General features: G+C 37.3%; 1 protein-coding gene across 1 annotated transcript in view; it reads left to right on the plus strand.

Moving 5' to 3' along the window:
• Nucleotides 1–14,649, plus strand: part of LOC108675030 — a 154,261-nt gene extending 139,612 nt beyond the window's left edge. Inside the window, exons 3-6 of the mRNA XM_047883381.1 lie at nucleotides 8,855–8,992; nucleotides 10,161–10,305; nucleotides 11,304–11,396; nucleotides 11,577–14,649. Of these exons, the coding sequence (XP_047739337.1) occupies nucleotides 8,855–8,992; nucleotides 10,161–10,305; nucleotides 11,304–11,396; nucleotides 11,577–12,589 (1,389 nt within the window). The 3' untranslated portion in view covers nucleotides 12,590–14,649. The remainder of the gene's footprint in view (nucleotides 1–8,854; nucleotides 8,993–10,160; nucleotides 10,306–11,303; nucleotides 11,397–11,576) is intronic.
• Nucleotides 14,650–15,579: the final 930 nt, after the last annotated feature.

The raw sequence follows: 15,579 nt of genomic DNA on the forward strand, positions 1-15,579 counted from the left end.
ATGTTTCAATTGCAGTCGATGAATATCTTGTTGTCTCGCGGTACGAATTATTAACTTAAAGTAAACGAATTATTTCAATTTCAAAGGTCAACGACGATTGCAAGTTCAACGACTTTTACAAGTTCAGCGACTTTTGCAGTTCAAGGACATTTGCAGGTTCAGTAAAGATTTAATTGAGGCTTAATGCCTCTTTAATTGTCTCAAGTACTTAAAGAATTTACTTTATGTACTCATATTTGCCATAATTAATTGGGTCAAAAATCAAAAGCATTGCATGCATCACCAGACTTCACAGCACGCGATTTATCGTCTGAAGGCTGCCATACTCGATATACAATGTACGAGTATGCTAACAAATATGCTCTACTCTGGAGAAATACATTTTTTTCTACACTTTCTCCATTCAAATTTTTGAGCAATAATTTTCTACTCTACTGTATCTCACTTCGTATTTTCCTATTAACAGCATTTAAAACACGGCTGCCAATCTTGATTCCGCAACATATGACATCTCAGTTTAAAAAACCATGTTTTTTGTATGTTGATTCCAACGGTAAAACCCTTGCGGTGGGAGGAATTACTCGTACAAGTTCATACCCCACTACAGGCATCTAACGTATAAATAACGTTAAATAAACGTTGTTTCAACGTCATTTGCCAGAAGGGTACAATTCACTGTACTAAAGCCACAGCCAAAGACGTTATTGTCAGATGAACACTTATGAACAATGGGTCAGAAGAAATTAACTCTGTTTTATATTTTCAATTATTTAATAAATTATTCAGTATTCACGTATGAGGACTTAACGAAATGAAGAGGATGACGAAACTAAGCGCTCAGGGTTCCTATAGTGCGTGACTGCATAAGCTAATCATCTTTGTAGAAAATAAAAGGTTTTGATTTTTCTTTTACAGGAATAATTATTATATCAATGATCAGTGTTAAGAGCAAACAATAATTACAACATTAAACAACAATAAATTCAAATAAGCGCATGGTAGATGTTGAAAAAGGAGACAGGATATAAAGCTGATGACAGCAGGCGCTATTAAAACAGAAAATCAATATCGCTTTAAAGCACTCGTGAAAAATAAAAACATTTCACTTTGAACCAGAACCAACAATCATGAGTATACATACTCCCGTACATATATTGTATATACCGCGTTATATATATAAAGAATATATTCAAGTAACGCGGCTCATCAAAAAGTTTTGTACAATTTAAAATGATTATGATGTTTAATGATCAGTATCGGTAGACTCCAATTTTTCCATAATTTTTGATTATTGATTTTATTTCCGTTTTACCAACATCAAATCTCAACACTCGTTCGCATTTCCATGTAGCATTATTTCAAATCAGCCTGACGTTAATTTGTTTGTCTGATGTATAACTCTTTAGTGAGTTGACTTTACTCATCTTAACCCTGGATGGGTCCTATAACAGAAACTAGTAATTATTCGCCGATCCTGCGATTATATATAATTATCTGTAGCTAATGCCGCTATATAGGAAGGATATATTTTCCTTATTTATTGGCAATTCCGCATAGAAATATTGTGGACGTCCTGTGTATTAAATCATTTTATGCTAGTGTACAGCGATTCAAGTTTGATTGTTAGCAATTTTGAAAGACTCGACCAACAAATGTGTTGCAAATGCAAGTCACGGATTCCACATGCAAGCAGCAATCCACATTTAATCTTATTTGCATTTGTGATACAATTTACAATTCAGTTGGGGAAAATTTTATCATTTCCCTATGCCAATTGATTACATAATTTCTTTTTTAATATTTCTAATCATGCCGTACAATAAATGTTTCGGACAAGTTTCTTAATTGCCGATATATTGATAAATTTACTCATCATTCGAAAGTAGATGAAATGAATTGCTCTCTTACTCGTAACGCAAGAATCGTTTCCAGTTGCAGGAGTGAAGCGAAACTTAACGAATATTCTAGAATGCCATAGGAGACTCAAGGTTATTTGGATGAGTAAAAGTATTTATTGGTTTCTTTGCGAATAACTGTCCGAGTAAAAATATTTTGGCCGAACCTTAAGGAATCCCACTGGGAAATGACTTTATTATAAATATGGCTCCAAATCTCACCTGATCATTCGGCATCGAATGCGGTAAATCAGTGCTTACATTTCTTCTGAACAATGTACTTTTTTATAATATACCCTATCAGTGGCCGGCTAGCAGCACTCGACTCATTGCATCGGTGACTATTGCATATTCCTAACAGACTCCCGCGCAGCTGCTGCAGCTTCCAAGTCTTGATAGCGATCTCGTTGGCAAAGCTTAAACATATTAATGTCTACAGGTTATGCGGTGCGCCGTTCCTTATAAATATTCAACAGCCCTGACATCGCTTTAATGTTCTCGAGCAGCCAGCAGCGTGCTTCTGTTTGCCCGCGCCATTGTCGCAGCTGTCCTCGACATCAGCATTTATTCAGGACACCCACCGTGGTCACGCTGCGTTCGTGTATATTCAAGTATTTGGTCGAGTAATTGTGCATTAGTATGCAGGGGTCATAATGCACGTTGACTCAATTTGTTACACAATAGCCGTTTTGTTTGTTCAAGGTCCGTTTTGGATATACCCTATTTCTTTGACGCACAGCCGTTTCATTAAATAACAGCTTCCTTAGTCGCCAAAGTCAATTGTATTCTACACAATATTCCTGAAATATTTCGATAGTGGATTCACTATTATTCAGTCACGAGAAAGTACTGAAAGAATTGAATTTTGCAGCAACATTTAAATTGAATTTTTTTCATGAAGAATTTTCCATTTCAGACTGACTTCATGATCTTTCTCTATGATCTTTGCTTAACGATCTTCGGGTTTGATTAAAGACGACGACTAGAAGATAAATCATAAAAACATAACATTCTCAGCATGTCATTAGCTAATCTATGTATCTGTGAAATTTAGGATTGAGCTAGGCACTCATCACAATCTTAATTCATTATTCCAAAAAAAGATCATTTTGTATAGAAGATAATTTCACTAACTACACTCGTTCCCGCAATGGGACTTAAAAATCGATCAATTTGAGCATATATATTTTCTTAACATGCCTTGTTGTTGCTGAGCTGTATTTTCTAGAATAATCTGATCATTTTCCTTCTACTATAGATTCTCATAATTAGCGAATTTGTTTTTTAGATGCGGGTAGTGTTTTGTTAAGAAATATCATTACAAAATTCCAGCACAGTCAATACATATGTTATGACTCCTGTCTAAAAACGAAGACCAAAATCTCGCGCCTGCATGGGGGCATTTTGCACTCTCCGCACAGTAATATTATGGGCAAAAATGGCGGCACAGGAGGCGATTTTCGGAACGCCCGATTCAATGACGCTTACAGAATTTTTCGATGTCGTCGATGTCAGTGTTGAACAAACGTTCATAAAATATCAGCGCATAACTCTTCACTTGCCACTTGCTAAAATTGTTTCTGCATTACATGTCTGATTGATAATATTTTTGCAAACTGACTCAAAGATGTGATATTTTGCAAGCAATTGAAAATACTTGCAGAAGACATTGTGAATACCAACACAAGCCATCAAGTGTAGTCTTGTTCTCGATCTCGATGTGATCAAGCAAAGATTGCCGCTTTAAGGTTTGCTATTAAATGTTACTGCGACGATATGCTTGGCCTGTGGTGCTCTCCTACATATTCATAAGACGACTTCAGAGGCTGCTCTACGCTTCACTCGATAATGGCCTCGACATGCTGGTGAACATGAAGTCAGGTCCCGACATATGCTGGTGAACATGAAGTCAGGTCTTGACATATGCTGGCGAACATGAAGTCAGGTCTCGACACATGCTGGTGAACATGAAGTCAGGTCGCGACATGCTGGTGAACATGAAGTCAGGTCTCGACATGCTGGTGAACATGAAGCCAGGTCCCGACATATGCTGGCGAACATGAAGTCAGGTCTCGACATATGCTGGCGAACATGAAGTCAGGTCTCGACATGCTGGTGAACATGAAGTGGTCTCGACATATGTTCGCCTCAAATTGCACACGGCATCGAAGGTTTTCTGAGTGGATCCAGCTGGCTACATATACGTAAGCAATTGTTTGATATTGCAGCCCTCAAAAATGGTTCTAAAAATGGTCATAAGTAATGCATTTCTATTTATAAATAGTGTGTGTTTCAAGATAATTTGAGTGCATCAGTTGCTAATGGATAGGAACTTGGAAGAAAAAATTTTTACTAAATTTTCCCAGACTTTCATTTTGTAGACCTGCTCCATTTATTATACTCTTAAAATTATAGAACAGAGTTATAACCAATTTTACCATACTTACGAAGTGCGGAAGTGGACATTAATTAGTAGCAATTTTACAATCTAAAAAAATTAATGTGAAAAATCTTTTAATTTACAATATCAAGCACTGAAAAAATGTGGAGGCGTTGTTCAAACAAGCTTAGCGACTTGAAGTTTATTGATTTCAAAATTCAAGCTTCCTCAATATCTTTATTCACTAATATCATGAAATCTTTATAATTTTTACGAAACCGTGCCAAATATTTAACGCTTTTTCTTCATACCTGCATGAAATTGTTACTTGATAGGTTTCCACCCGTTATGTTTATTTTTAAGCGTTCTTTGTTTTGAACAATTTAATTATTCATGTATTCTCGGATTTAGAATGGATGATGGAGCTGGTCTCCGTAACGTGTTCATTGGTTATATAGTGTGTGCTTCTGAGTGAGCAAGGAGGGCTACACCTGCAGTTATTTGATATACCGTGACTTATATAGTTGGAGATCGTTAACCCTCTACCGCCGTATGTCACTCTCCGGGAACATAACAGTCAACTTAAATTATACGTAAACTACTGAGTGTAGCAACCTGCATGGGGACGTTTGTACGCAACAGAGAACATTTTAAAGTTGTCGTACGTGGCGGCAACCATCAGTGCAAGTCATTTTGCGCTCACTAGAACGTATCCTTTTTGGGAAGTAGGCGCGTGACAATATTGCTCCGGTTACTCGTGTCAGGCGGTAGAGGGTTAAGATATTGCCTCGAATGAAGACTTTCGTGAGGCGTAAGTTTATTCAGTGGGCTTTACATTTAACGAATACATTCTTTTGATTATAACTTAGTTAAATTATTGATTATATACTTATGAAGAATTTAATTATATATCGTTCCACAACAAGATGCATGCAGGTCTAGCATTGAGGGTAGCAGTTTAATATTTTATAGCAATATAAAATAAATACCCTATTTTACCCTATTTTAGTAAAATATACCCTATTTTATAGCAAAGCAATTTAATATTTTTATGAATTTGTTTTTCTTACTGCATAACTTCATTCATCTCAACTCTCATATTGTCTTCGATGAAGGAATAATTTGTTAACGAGGGGAAAATTCATCCGTTACTGCCCATGTTTACATTCCGGCTTTTCTGCTCGCCGATGAAGTCTTGAACACTTTTACCGTCTTATGATATTCGTTAGGGTGATAATTTCCATCCAAAACTGTCCTCCTTTACAATAAAGTTCAATCATAATCGTCATATAATGAAGTTTTAAGTAGAGTTTATCGGCTAAAAATCAAAGTTGGTCAATTAAAAAAAAAAAAGAATTCGTACTCGCATTAATGGCCTGCATAGAATTGTACGTTCCAAACTATATATGATCTTGTACATAACTCTTGTATAATTTTCAGGCATTTTAATATGAGGTGCAAGTTGTTCATCAAAAAATGTAATTTTTCAACATATATAAACAACTTTGATCATTCGCTCCCTGTTTAAAATAACTATAATGGAAGTTGCGTCTAACAGAAATTCAAATAGTTCGTCTCTTTCATCTCCTCATCTTCAAGTAGTCTGGCTACACGCTCATCGCAAATTCTAGGCATACTGCACGTCTCCAGATATGTAATTTTTTCTCTCCTATTCACTGAGAAGATGGTGGAGTATTTTTACACCTATCTTGTGCAAAATACAGAATAAATAAATTTTTTGTTGCACGATATAATGGAGACGGGCATTGGTCATTACTTTTCTTAATGCTTTTAAGACCTGAAGCGATTGTCCGACGGTGAATTAATATCATAATATAGGCATTGCTTCTTATTCCATTGGATCATTATTTTTGTACCTTTTAATTGCAATAAAATCTGTAGTGAAAATTTGAATGCTTTTCATTGGAGTTTTTCTGTTTGTAAATCCTCAACTTATGACAAGGAAGATTAATCATTTGACATAAATAACCTCTGAATTATTCGTTACAACATAATTTGTTTCAGCATAGCTTTCGTCGAGAACAGCATTGCTTGCAAACCCAACGTATATTTACGACCGTGCCATGATTATCTGTATTACATTTTCACTGTTGATTTTCTATTCAAAAATTGCTTGGGAAGTTGCAGCGTCTGTAAAATTTTGACGTATTTCAAATTCCGCGGAAAGGAACTCATGTTTAAAGAATAAAACCTAAATTTAATATTGGTTTTACTTCTGCGTTAGAGCGAACTGTGAAATTCATAATCAATTTTCTACAGATTTCTGAAGTTGTCAGCTGCGATATAATTGGGATGTAACCTCGCGCGACGGCACTCGGCGGACTTCATATCCAGTCCATCAAGCGCTTCATATCCAGTCCATCAATCGCTTCATATCCAGTCCATCAAACCCTTCATCCCCAGTCCATCAAGCACTCCATATCCAGTCCATCAAACACTTCATATCCAGTCCATCAAGCGCTTCATATCCAGTCCATCAAACAATTCATATCCAGTCCATCAATCGCTTCATATCCAGTCAATCATGCACTCCATATCCAGTCCATCAAATATTTCACATCAACTACCGTCCGTTGATGTGCCCATGATGATGTCCGTCCGAGACTCGAGCCATGGATGGTCTGCGTTTTTCCGCGGTCTTGATTCTAATTGATCCTGATGGATTAGTCCAATTATAAATTTGTAGTCGATGCTAGCTGTTGGTCGAGCTTGACTTATGTGAAATCATGAGCTGCTATAGGCTGTGGCACGTAGCAATGCTCGCTATGTGAAATGCAATTAGCGTTTATTATTTATTATGAAAAATTCCTATATGCCCCTTCGCTCCAATGAGATTCGCATCTCATGACATGACTGACTTTAAAATCGGCTATGATTAATTGTTATTATTTGTCATGTAATTGAATGTATCAGATGCTCTGCGTGTTTCTTATGATTTACATGCAGTCACATTAAATGCCTACAGTAACTACCAGCATTTTGCACTGCAATTCTCGTTCAAACAAAATGCTTCTTTGAATTGAGCACCTGGGTTACGTAGGGGCCATACTTTCAAAATACGCTAAATAGATGTAAGTACTTATGCTCTATTTCCTTGTCTGTGATTGGTGGATTTGGCTTGATAGGCCGTCAATGATTGGCTGATGAACTTACGATCTCTTAACTTTTTTTGAAAGTATAGGCCCTGGACACTCACTTCAGCTTCACCGTGGGCTAATCAAGCAACAAAAATGTTTTTAATTGTTCACGCCATCAGAAGTTTATCGCAATCGAACAACGCCTGTCGATTTTCTTGCACGTAATGACTTAATAATTTTTAGTGAAATTCAGAGAGTTGCTGGATAATTAATTCAATTTTTGTGAAGGTATCTTTTATTACAATTTTTCTCCCCAAGCCGGCCGTGCATTCCTAGTAAAGGTTAATTTACCTTCATCGAACTAGCATATAAATTAGCTAATGCAGTTTGATTTTTCCACTGCTTCGTAAGCCCTTATAAGCGGGTAGATTTGTATAAATTTGTGTCTCATCAGTAATTATTTAGTAAATTAACGTGTTATAGAAACTATAATTATTCACTCTCTTCGTATTTTTTTCACTTGGAGTGAAGTCAATGTTTGCTTGTGATTTATTTATAAAATCGTTCAACCAAACCATTCAAATTACTTATACTTATTTGTTTACTAACGATGAATTAAAACGGGAGAAGTAAAATTAAAACGATTGATTATAAGCTGCCACGATGATCTGGAATTTTGAACATCAAGGAGGCCGTCCATTTCAAGTTCTGAAATCTGATTTACCGATGCATAAATTTACGAATTAGTAATTTTTTTACAGGATAAGCAATAGATTTTTATTTATTGATTTCCTATTGGTTTTTGATTCGATTCGAGGCTAGCTTATTTATATTTTAATAATTATTCTTAGGTGTTTTCATCCAGTGCATGCATGATGCATGTGCTATCAAAAACTTGGAGCAGGAAGAAAATGGTCTGACCGTGTCCAGAAGGCATGTTGTCAAAGAAAACGTTACTTCCTCCAATTTTCCGGGGAGACTGCTTAATATTGTTCATGATATTTGTTATCGCAGTCATTTTTTCAGTTGCACCTCAATTAACCGTTATATCTAACGAATAAACATTTCTCCCAATTCAGCCGTCGACGCGATCCCAATTCTCGGAATTGGGAACAAATTTCATTTGGATCAGCTTAGTTCGGCTCCTGAGACTCGGGGCATTTTGCTGCAATTATAAACAGTTATTATTTAACTGAATCAAAATCGCTTCAAAATTGAAGGATTTAAGGCTGGGAGACTGGCGCATTACTCGGAACATGCGTTCAAGCCCGCTGTGGAGAAGAATCTCCTGGAAACATTTCGTTCTAAACAACGATTAGGAACAAATTAACATTATCTCCTGGCTGGTATTTCTTACACCGTTGCACAATTGCAGATCATTCATACAAATTGTACTCAGAAATTATTCTTCGTGAGTAATTTCAGAGCGCTGGATTGCGTTCATTATAGAATTAGTATATCATTTGTATATCTCTGTGCAGAGCTGCGAGGTTGGAGCAGCTACAGCCGGCCATGCTGAGTACTCTTTGGCAGCGTCGTCATCCGCGTCCGAATGTTCCTCCGCTCCAGCCTCTCCTGGCGCCTCCCCTCCACCGCACGACGACGCGCTCCAATCTCGGGTGAACATCGGGGCACTTTTGTTGATTTTATGTTGGGATTAGCAGAAAAGTTTTGATTTGAAATGTTTTCCAGTAATTTGCTAATATGTATATAATTTCATAATTATTAATAAATTCAGATAAAGTCTTTATAATATAAATTATAATATAATTTGGGATTAGCAGAAAAGTTTTGATTTGAAATGTCTACCATTTATTTGCTAATATGTTTACATTTTTTTTTTATTTCTTAATTTCTGAGTACATGAAATGTTGGCACAAATATTGGGCCTTGATTAAAATGGAACGGTTGTAGCTGAGCTAAGTTCGCGTTGCAAGTGTTGGCGCGCGTTTTGTTTAACTATTCATACAATAATTTCTCATGCTTCTAGGTTGTTTTGACCTCAGGATGACGTACTTGAATATCTGGTAAATTTAATTCATGTGTAAATATCCAGATTAAATTAATAATCTCAGTTTAATTGAATTATTCAATTTGAATTATTCAATATAATTCATTGAATTCAATAAATAAATATGAGGAGGTCATTCAATAAATAAATATGAAAATGAAGCCGTCAGTGCCCCAGACATTAACGCATAGTCATATGGTAAGTACTCACGCTATCGAGGGTAGGATGAATAAAACTGAATAAATACCAGAATAATAAAACGGACGACGTGAATCATTCTACGTATGTCCTTGTTTCGAAGCCTTTCTGCAGACACAAATAAAAGTAAATGTAGAATTAACAATACCAATAAACTTATAAAGGAAATTATATCATATAATTCATCACATAAATTTATACTACAATTCTGAAAATATTTACGATCGGTTAAAACACCACTGAACGACAAGGGTACAACTGACACAAAAATAAGCACAACTAATCAAACCAAAAATCTGAATGAAAATTTACAACGGATTCCTACGAGACGTCGCGTCAGAGGTAACTTGAAACCGAAACAACAAATTGCATGTATCCCATTGATCCTCTACAACGTCTGATAAGATTTCAATTATTTCCAGAGGAGAGACCCTGTCCCTTTACAACGTCTGATAAGATTTCAATTATTTCCAGAGGAGAGACGCTGACCCTTTACAACGTCTGATAAGATATCAATTGTTTCCAGAGGAGAGACGCTGACCCTTTACAACGTCTGATAAGATATCAATTATTTCCAGAGGAGAGACAGAGACGGTTTATCATGCATCAGCAGCGATGTGGCTTGCGCTGTCAGCAAAAGCAGCGGCTGTAACATCGTCAGCAGCGTGCAGTTGCCCTCAGGTCTGCTTATCACGCCCACGCCGCCTCCTTCTACGCTTGAAGGTCAGTTCTTATTATATTGCAGTGATTGTTGTCTTTATTTATTTACTTTACTGTCCACTTTTTGAACATTTTACCAGTAACTCTTTACGAATGTTCATCTTTTAAGCGCATTTTCTCATTTATGGAAAAAATGCACTATTGTGCTCGCCATGTCCGTCTGTCCGCCCGTCCGTCCGTGACTTCACGTTTTCGTCGACGAGAAAATGCGCTCTAGCTGTCACTAACTGCAGTGAGTACTGAGTTGTATTTTTTACTCTATCGCCCACTTTTTGTGCATGTTACCAATAACTCATCACAAATGTTCATGTATTTAGATATGAGCGGAGTATATCGGAGTACATTCTCGATTTGAAAACTATAGAATAGTATAGAATAAAAGTGTCGGCAGTGAAGAAATAGGCTATGTTGTGAATCTGTATTGGAATAGTTTTTTTTACCAACGGCATTGGTATTTGGATATCCATACGCAAGAAATTTCTACATACATTAAATACAATATAAGTTTCAGGTACATAAAATCCATATAAGTGTGCATTAAAGGATCATAATACCAGTGTGCAGGGGGCAGATGATGATGTTCGCAACCAATTATGGCCAAAAATCAAACCCATTTTAACTGCCTTGCTCAGAGTGTTGAACACACTGCAGCTTATATTCTACTTGTGTATGAAATACATGTGTGCAAACCTTGATGGTAATGTCTTGTGTTCAAGTGCCGTTGTGGTGCGTAATGTGATATAAGAGGATCGATGGCTGCCTGTCATTTAAACCATCCAATATCCTTTCCCAAACTCAATATCTTGCATTTAATTCTGCTAATACTTTACATGTATTCATAACATCTGCAGGTGCAGGTGCCGTTGTGGTGCGTAATGTGATATAGGACGATCGATGGCTGCCGGTCATTTAAACCATCCAATATATCCTTTCCCAAACTCAATATCTTGCATTTAATTCTGCTAATACTTTACATGTATTCATAACCTCTGCATGTGCAGGCGCCGCTGTGGTGAGCAATGCGATGTATGCGCCTGCAGCAGACGGTGTCGCCGCGCCCCTGTATCTTCCTATACGCTTCGCGCACAACATCGGTGAGAAGTTTATGCGATTCACATCTCATTACTCATGATAACTTTAAAATACTTGATATTCCAATTAATTCATAATCTCTGTAATTCTAACATCGTTAGCGATTACATGTTTTCTGTATTCAGCATCGAAATGACTCACGTTGAATTTAGCCCATATAATTCATCTGAATTTCTCCTCAGTATCGCTTCCACGAGCCGAAGTAAAGCGCTCCGAAGATTCGTCACCGAGTTCCGCGAACCGCAACATTGCGATGGGATCTACCAGCGATCTCGCTAGCGTGATAAACAACAGCAACTTCATCAGGAAACTTGCGAGCAACGACCTCAGCATCAGCACGAGCGTTGTTACTTCCCTCCAACGCCCCTCAGACGCATGCAGCGTTATAGGCTCCAGTAGCTGTAGTAACACAGGGACGTTCACTGGTAGCGTTATAAACCAGACGATCGTTGATGGTAAAAGATGTCGAGTCAGCATAAGAAGTCAAGGTGCACAGGAGTATCATAGTGATAAAGCCAGTGATTATGGCCAAAACAACGCCGGCATTTTCTTGGATCTTATCAACCGCGGTGCTGACAATGCTAAATCTAATGATGCTTCTACGTTTTCCTCTAATCCTCCGTGCGGTACGAGTGTTAGTTCTGGTCAGAAAATTGCACCGATGCCAGCAAATGTTGCAGGCTCGATCAGTGTCAGCCGACACTATCCCATTGCTGCCAACCCGTCTAGTTCCAATACTGTCAATCGACCAAGATCTACCAATCGATCACCCCCGTCTGCCAGTAAATCAAGCTCAACTGTCAGCCGATCGAATGCCACTGCCAGTCAATCAAGTCAAACTGCCAGTCAATCAAGTATAAGTGCTAGTTTATCAAGCCCAAGTGTCAGGCGAACTAATTCAACTGGCAATCGACCAAATTCAGCTGGCAGTCGTCCCAACACAACTGAGGGACACCTGAGTAGTCTTGAGACATCTAGCCAGCCCAGCCCAAAACTGGTCGCAGAATTTCGCCCGGAAAGAAGTTCCTGTGCCAAGTGGCTGCTCAGCGACGACGAGGAGGAGGAGGACGAGGGCTCGACACTTCGAGATGACGAAGAGTCAACTCGTCGAAACGATGACAACGGAGATAGCGATGTCAGTTTCCAACAAGCTTTCCCGACCGACTTATCCATGAACGTCAAGCGCAAGAAGTGAATAAATGATTATGAATTAATGAACAAACCATATCATATTGTTTGGACGAACCATATATTATCTCGAATGAGCAAACCATATTTTCTTGAACGAGCGAACCAAATTATCTTGAAAGCTTTAACCGTATTATCTTGAATGGGCTAATCATATTACCTTGAATGTGCAAAACATATCATCTTATTTGGACGAACAATATTATCTTGAATAGGCAAAATATAGTACCTTTGATGGGCGAACCATATTATCTTGAATAAGCAAAACATATTATCTTCATGGTTTAGCGAACTTCATTCCCTTGAAAGGACAAAATATGGTCGCTTTTATATATGAACCAAGCATTCTTTAATGGATGACATGCACACTGGAATAAGTGAACTGACGTAGATGTGCCGCCTCCATCCCTGGCGCGGACGTGTCGCCCTGACAGCCTGAGAAGATAGAGCGTTTCCAGTGGACGATGTTTGCCTGTCTTGCGCGTGAACTTTGCCAGTTCAATGAAAAGTCTGCCTCAAAAATAGATTGTACCTGACATCGGGTTCTTATGTTCTAAAAATTAGTGATCAGCTATTGTTTGCTGAAGAGAATGTGTTCAACTTATACTTCTCACTATATTTATAGTTTACTCCTATTCATACATTGCTATTTTTCAACCTTGAGCTTTTTCAGTGGTATAATTGTCTATTTTTGGGCTTTATTGGCATGCTTATTTGTCCAACTTTCCCAGCGATCTTCATGAATTAACTTTGCTGATTATTTATCATCCTGAATTATAATCCTGCAGCTCGCGTAGTTTTCATAACAAACTTTTATTGACTTTGATAATATGTTATTGTATTGAAAATTACCTTTAAATCGGATTTGTATCCAATTATAATTATTTCCTGAGCGATAATTTAATACGGGAAATAAGAAAATTTCGTGTTTGTTCATGCCTTGCTATATGTGTTGTAATCACTGAATATCCCGACCGAGATTCTACTATTTATAATTAAAGTTAAATAATGTAAATTGTAAATAATGTTGTTCATGGGAATGTACGTGCCTTCCTCCTGCGAGTTTAAAGAGCGCTTTTGTCTTGTAATTTTTTGTAACAGGAAGTCATTGTTTTCACTGATGATACTCTCAGGAACGTTGATTATTATACCAATTATTAACCATACCAGACCCATCGCCGGTTATATTGTGCGAGTTATCCTGCAGTCAAGCTACAAATATTCAGTTTATTGGCGGAGTTCTTTGAGATGTTATTAAGACTTGAAATAACTTTTGAGTGTTATTACGAGTTGAAATAACTTTCGAGAGCGACCTCTTGTCTTGGAGATTTTGCCCATCTTTGTTCCTTATCAGTCTTGATTTGCAGTCTAGCTAGTGGCTTTTTCAGCAAGTTATTTGGTCGTTTTCTCACCTGAATCATGGAGTTTAGAATAACTCATGCAAATGCTCGTTATTTCGATGCATTAGTAGCTGATCATGCAATTGAGTTGTTATCTATTATTAAAACGTGCCTTTACCACTAATATAATATTGCTAGTTGTTATGCCTTAACTCTTTTTTATGAAGAGTTGTTTACCACTTCTCTCCTCGACCTCATGGGCATTTCACTTGTAGGTCAATGACCGTACGCATTGTTGGATGATAAAAAAAAAGCGATTATTAATCTAAGAAAATTGTTGCGATTCACAACCTATTTTTCAGGCAAAAAGTTTTTTTACTCTTTAAACTATTTAACAAAATGTGTATTTCATTGCGTTTCTTCAGTATTTACTGTTAGCGAACTTAACCTCCCTTGTATAACTCCCAACGCTATCTTTGTTATAAATAAGAATGATCGTGGTTTTAATCCCATTTAATTGCGGGCGATTATCAGCTCGAATTTATACCACTTGCCAAACTTAAAGTTTAGAACGGAACTCTTTTTTTTTTAACCATCATCAATGTTATAGAACAGTATTGTGAACGTCGTTTGTGCTTTAGAGTTTGTTTGCGGTGATAGGGAACGAGCTTATACTTTACGATGAATATCATGGGAATTTAAATAAAAAATGAGTTATTACTAATTTTGTTATCTTGTCCTCTGTGCATTTTTATGGCGAGGAAGTAAAATTACTGCTGGACCATATCTTCAGTCTTTAAATGCCTAGCACCTTACGGCCCAGGCAATAAGTCCAGCAGCTATCTCAATCAATCGTCAGTTATGGAAAGATCGGGTTCCAAAGGCCGGATCCCTTGTGAATCAAGCCACGAAAAGTATAAAGGATCGGCAACAGGCCATGGACCTATTTCTTCAACGCCGACACTTCTATTCTATTCTACTTTCTACAACCTATTCATAACTATTGTTATGAATAGGCAACTATTGTTTATTGTATTACGATGCCAATTGTTCGCCAAGCCTTTCCCATAGAGAATTATTTTGAAATCTTCGCCATTTTCTGCCTTCTGTCCGTGTGTTTTCGTTAAACGATGCAGAAGTGCATTATAATAGACTATTTCGGCTTTCTAAAGTCACTTTGGGATTCACAGTTGTTCGTAATTAAAGATACGAGTTTAATTATTTAAAGACGATAAGAAGAGCCAAGTTCTTTTATGAGCGACGTGGTTGCATCTGAACATATTTAAAATACCTAGTTGACTTTTTAAATATCATATTTATTTGATGTATCATAAAATAAGACTATTTAATGCGATATAAATGTCAGACCCACAGAATTTGAACCTGTAAATCTCGCAATTTTCATCACAAACGTCGATTTACTTTAATATAATGTGTTCATATTGAAAATTGCCCATAAAGAGGCTTTGTCCCGGCGGTTTGGTACGGTGCAATCGGAACTGAGCTGTTGTGATTGGCTTGCATAGCTAGGCGCTGTGGTGACGGTGAGATAACAGAATAGTGCAGTGTCGGCATGAAGAAATAGGCCCCTGGCCTGTTGCCGATTCTTGAATTTTTTGTGACTTGATTCACAAGGGATCCGGCCTTTGGAACCCGA

This window comes from Hyalella azteca, unplaced genomic scaffold (genome assembly GCF_000764305.2).
Source record: "Hyalella azteca isolate HAZT.00-mixed unplaced genomic scaffold, Hazt_2.0.2 contig12774, whole genome shotgun sequence".
NCBI classification, from domain to species: domain Eukaryota; kingdom Metazoa; phylum Arthropoda; class Malacostraca; order Amphipoda; family Hyalellidae; genus Hyalella; species Hyalella azteca.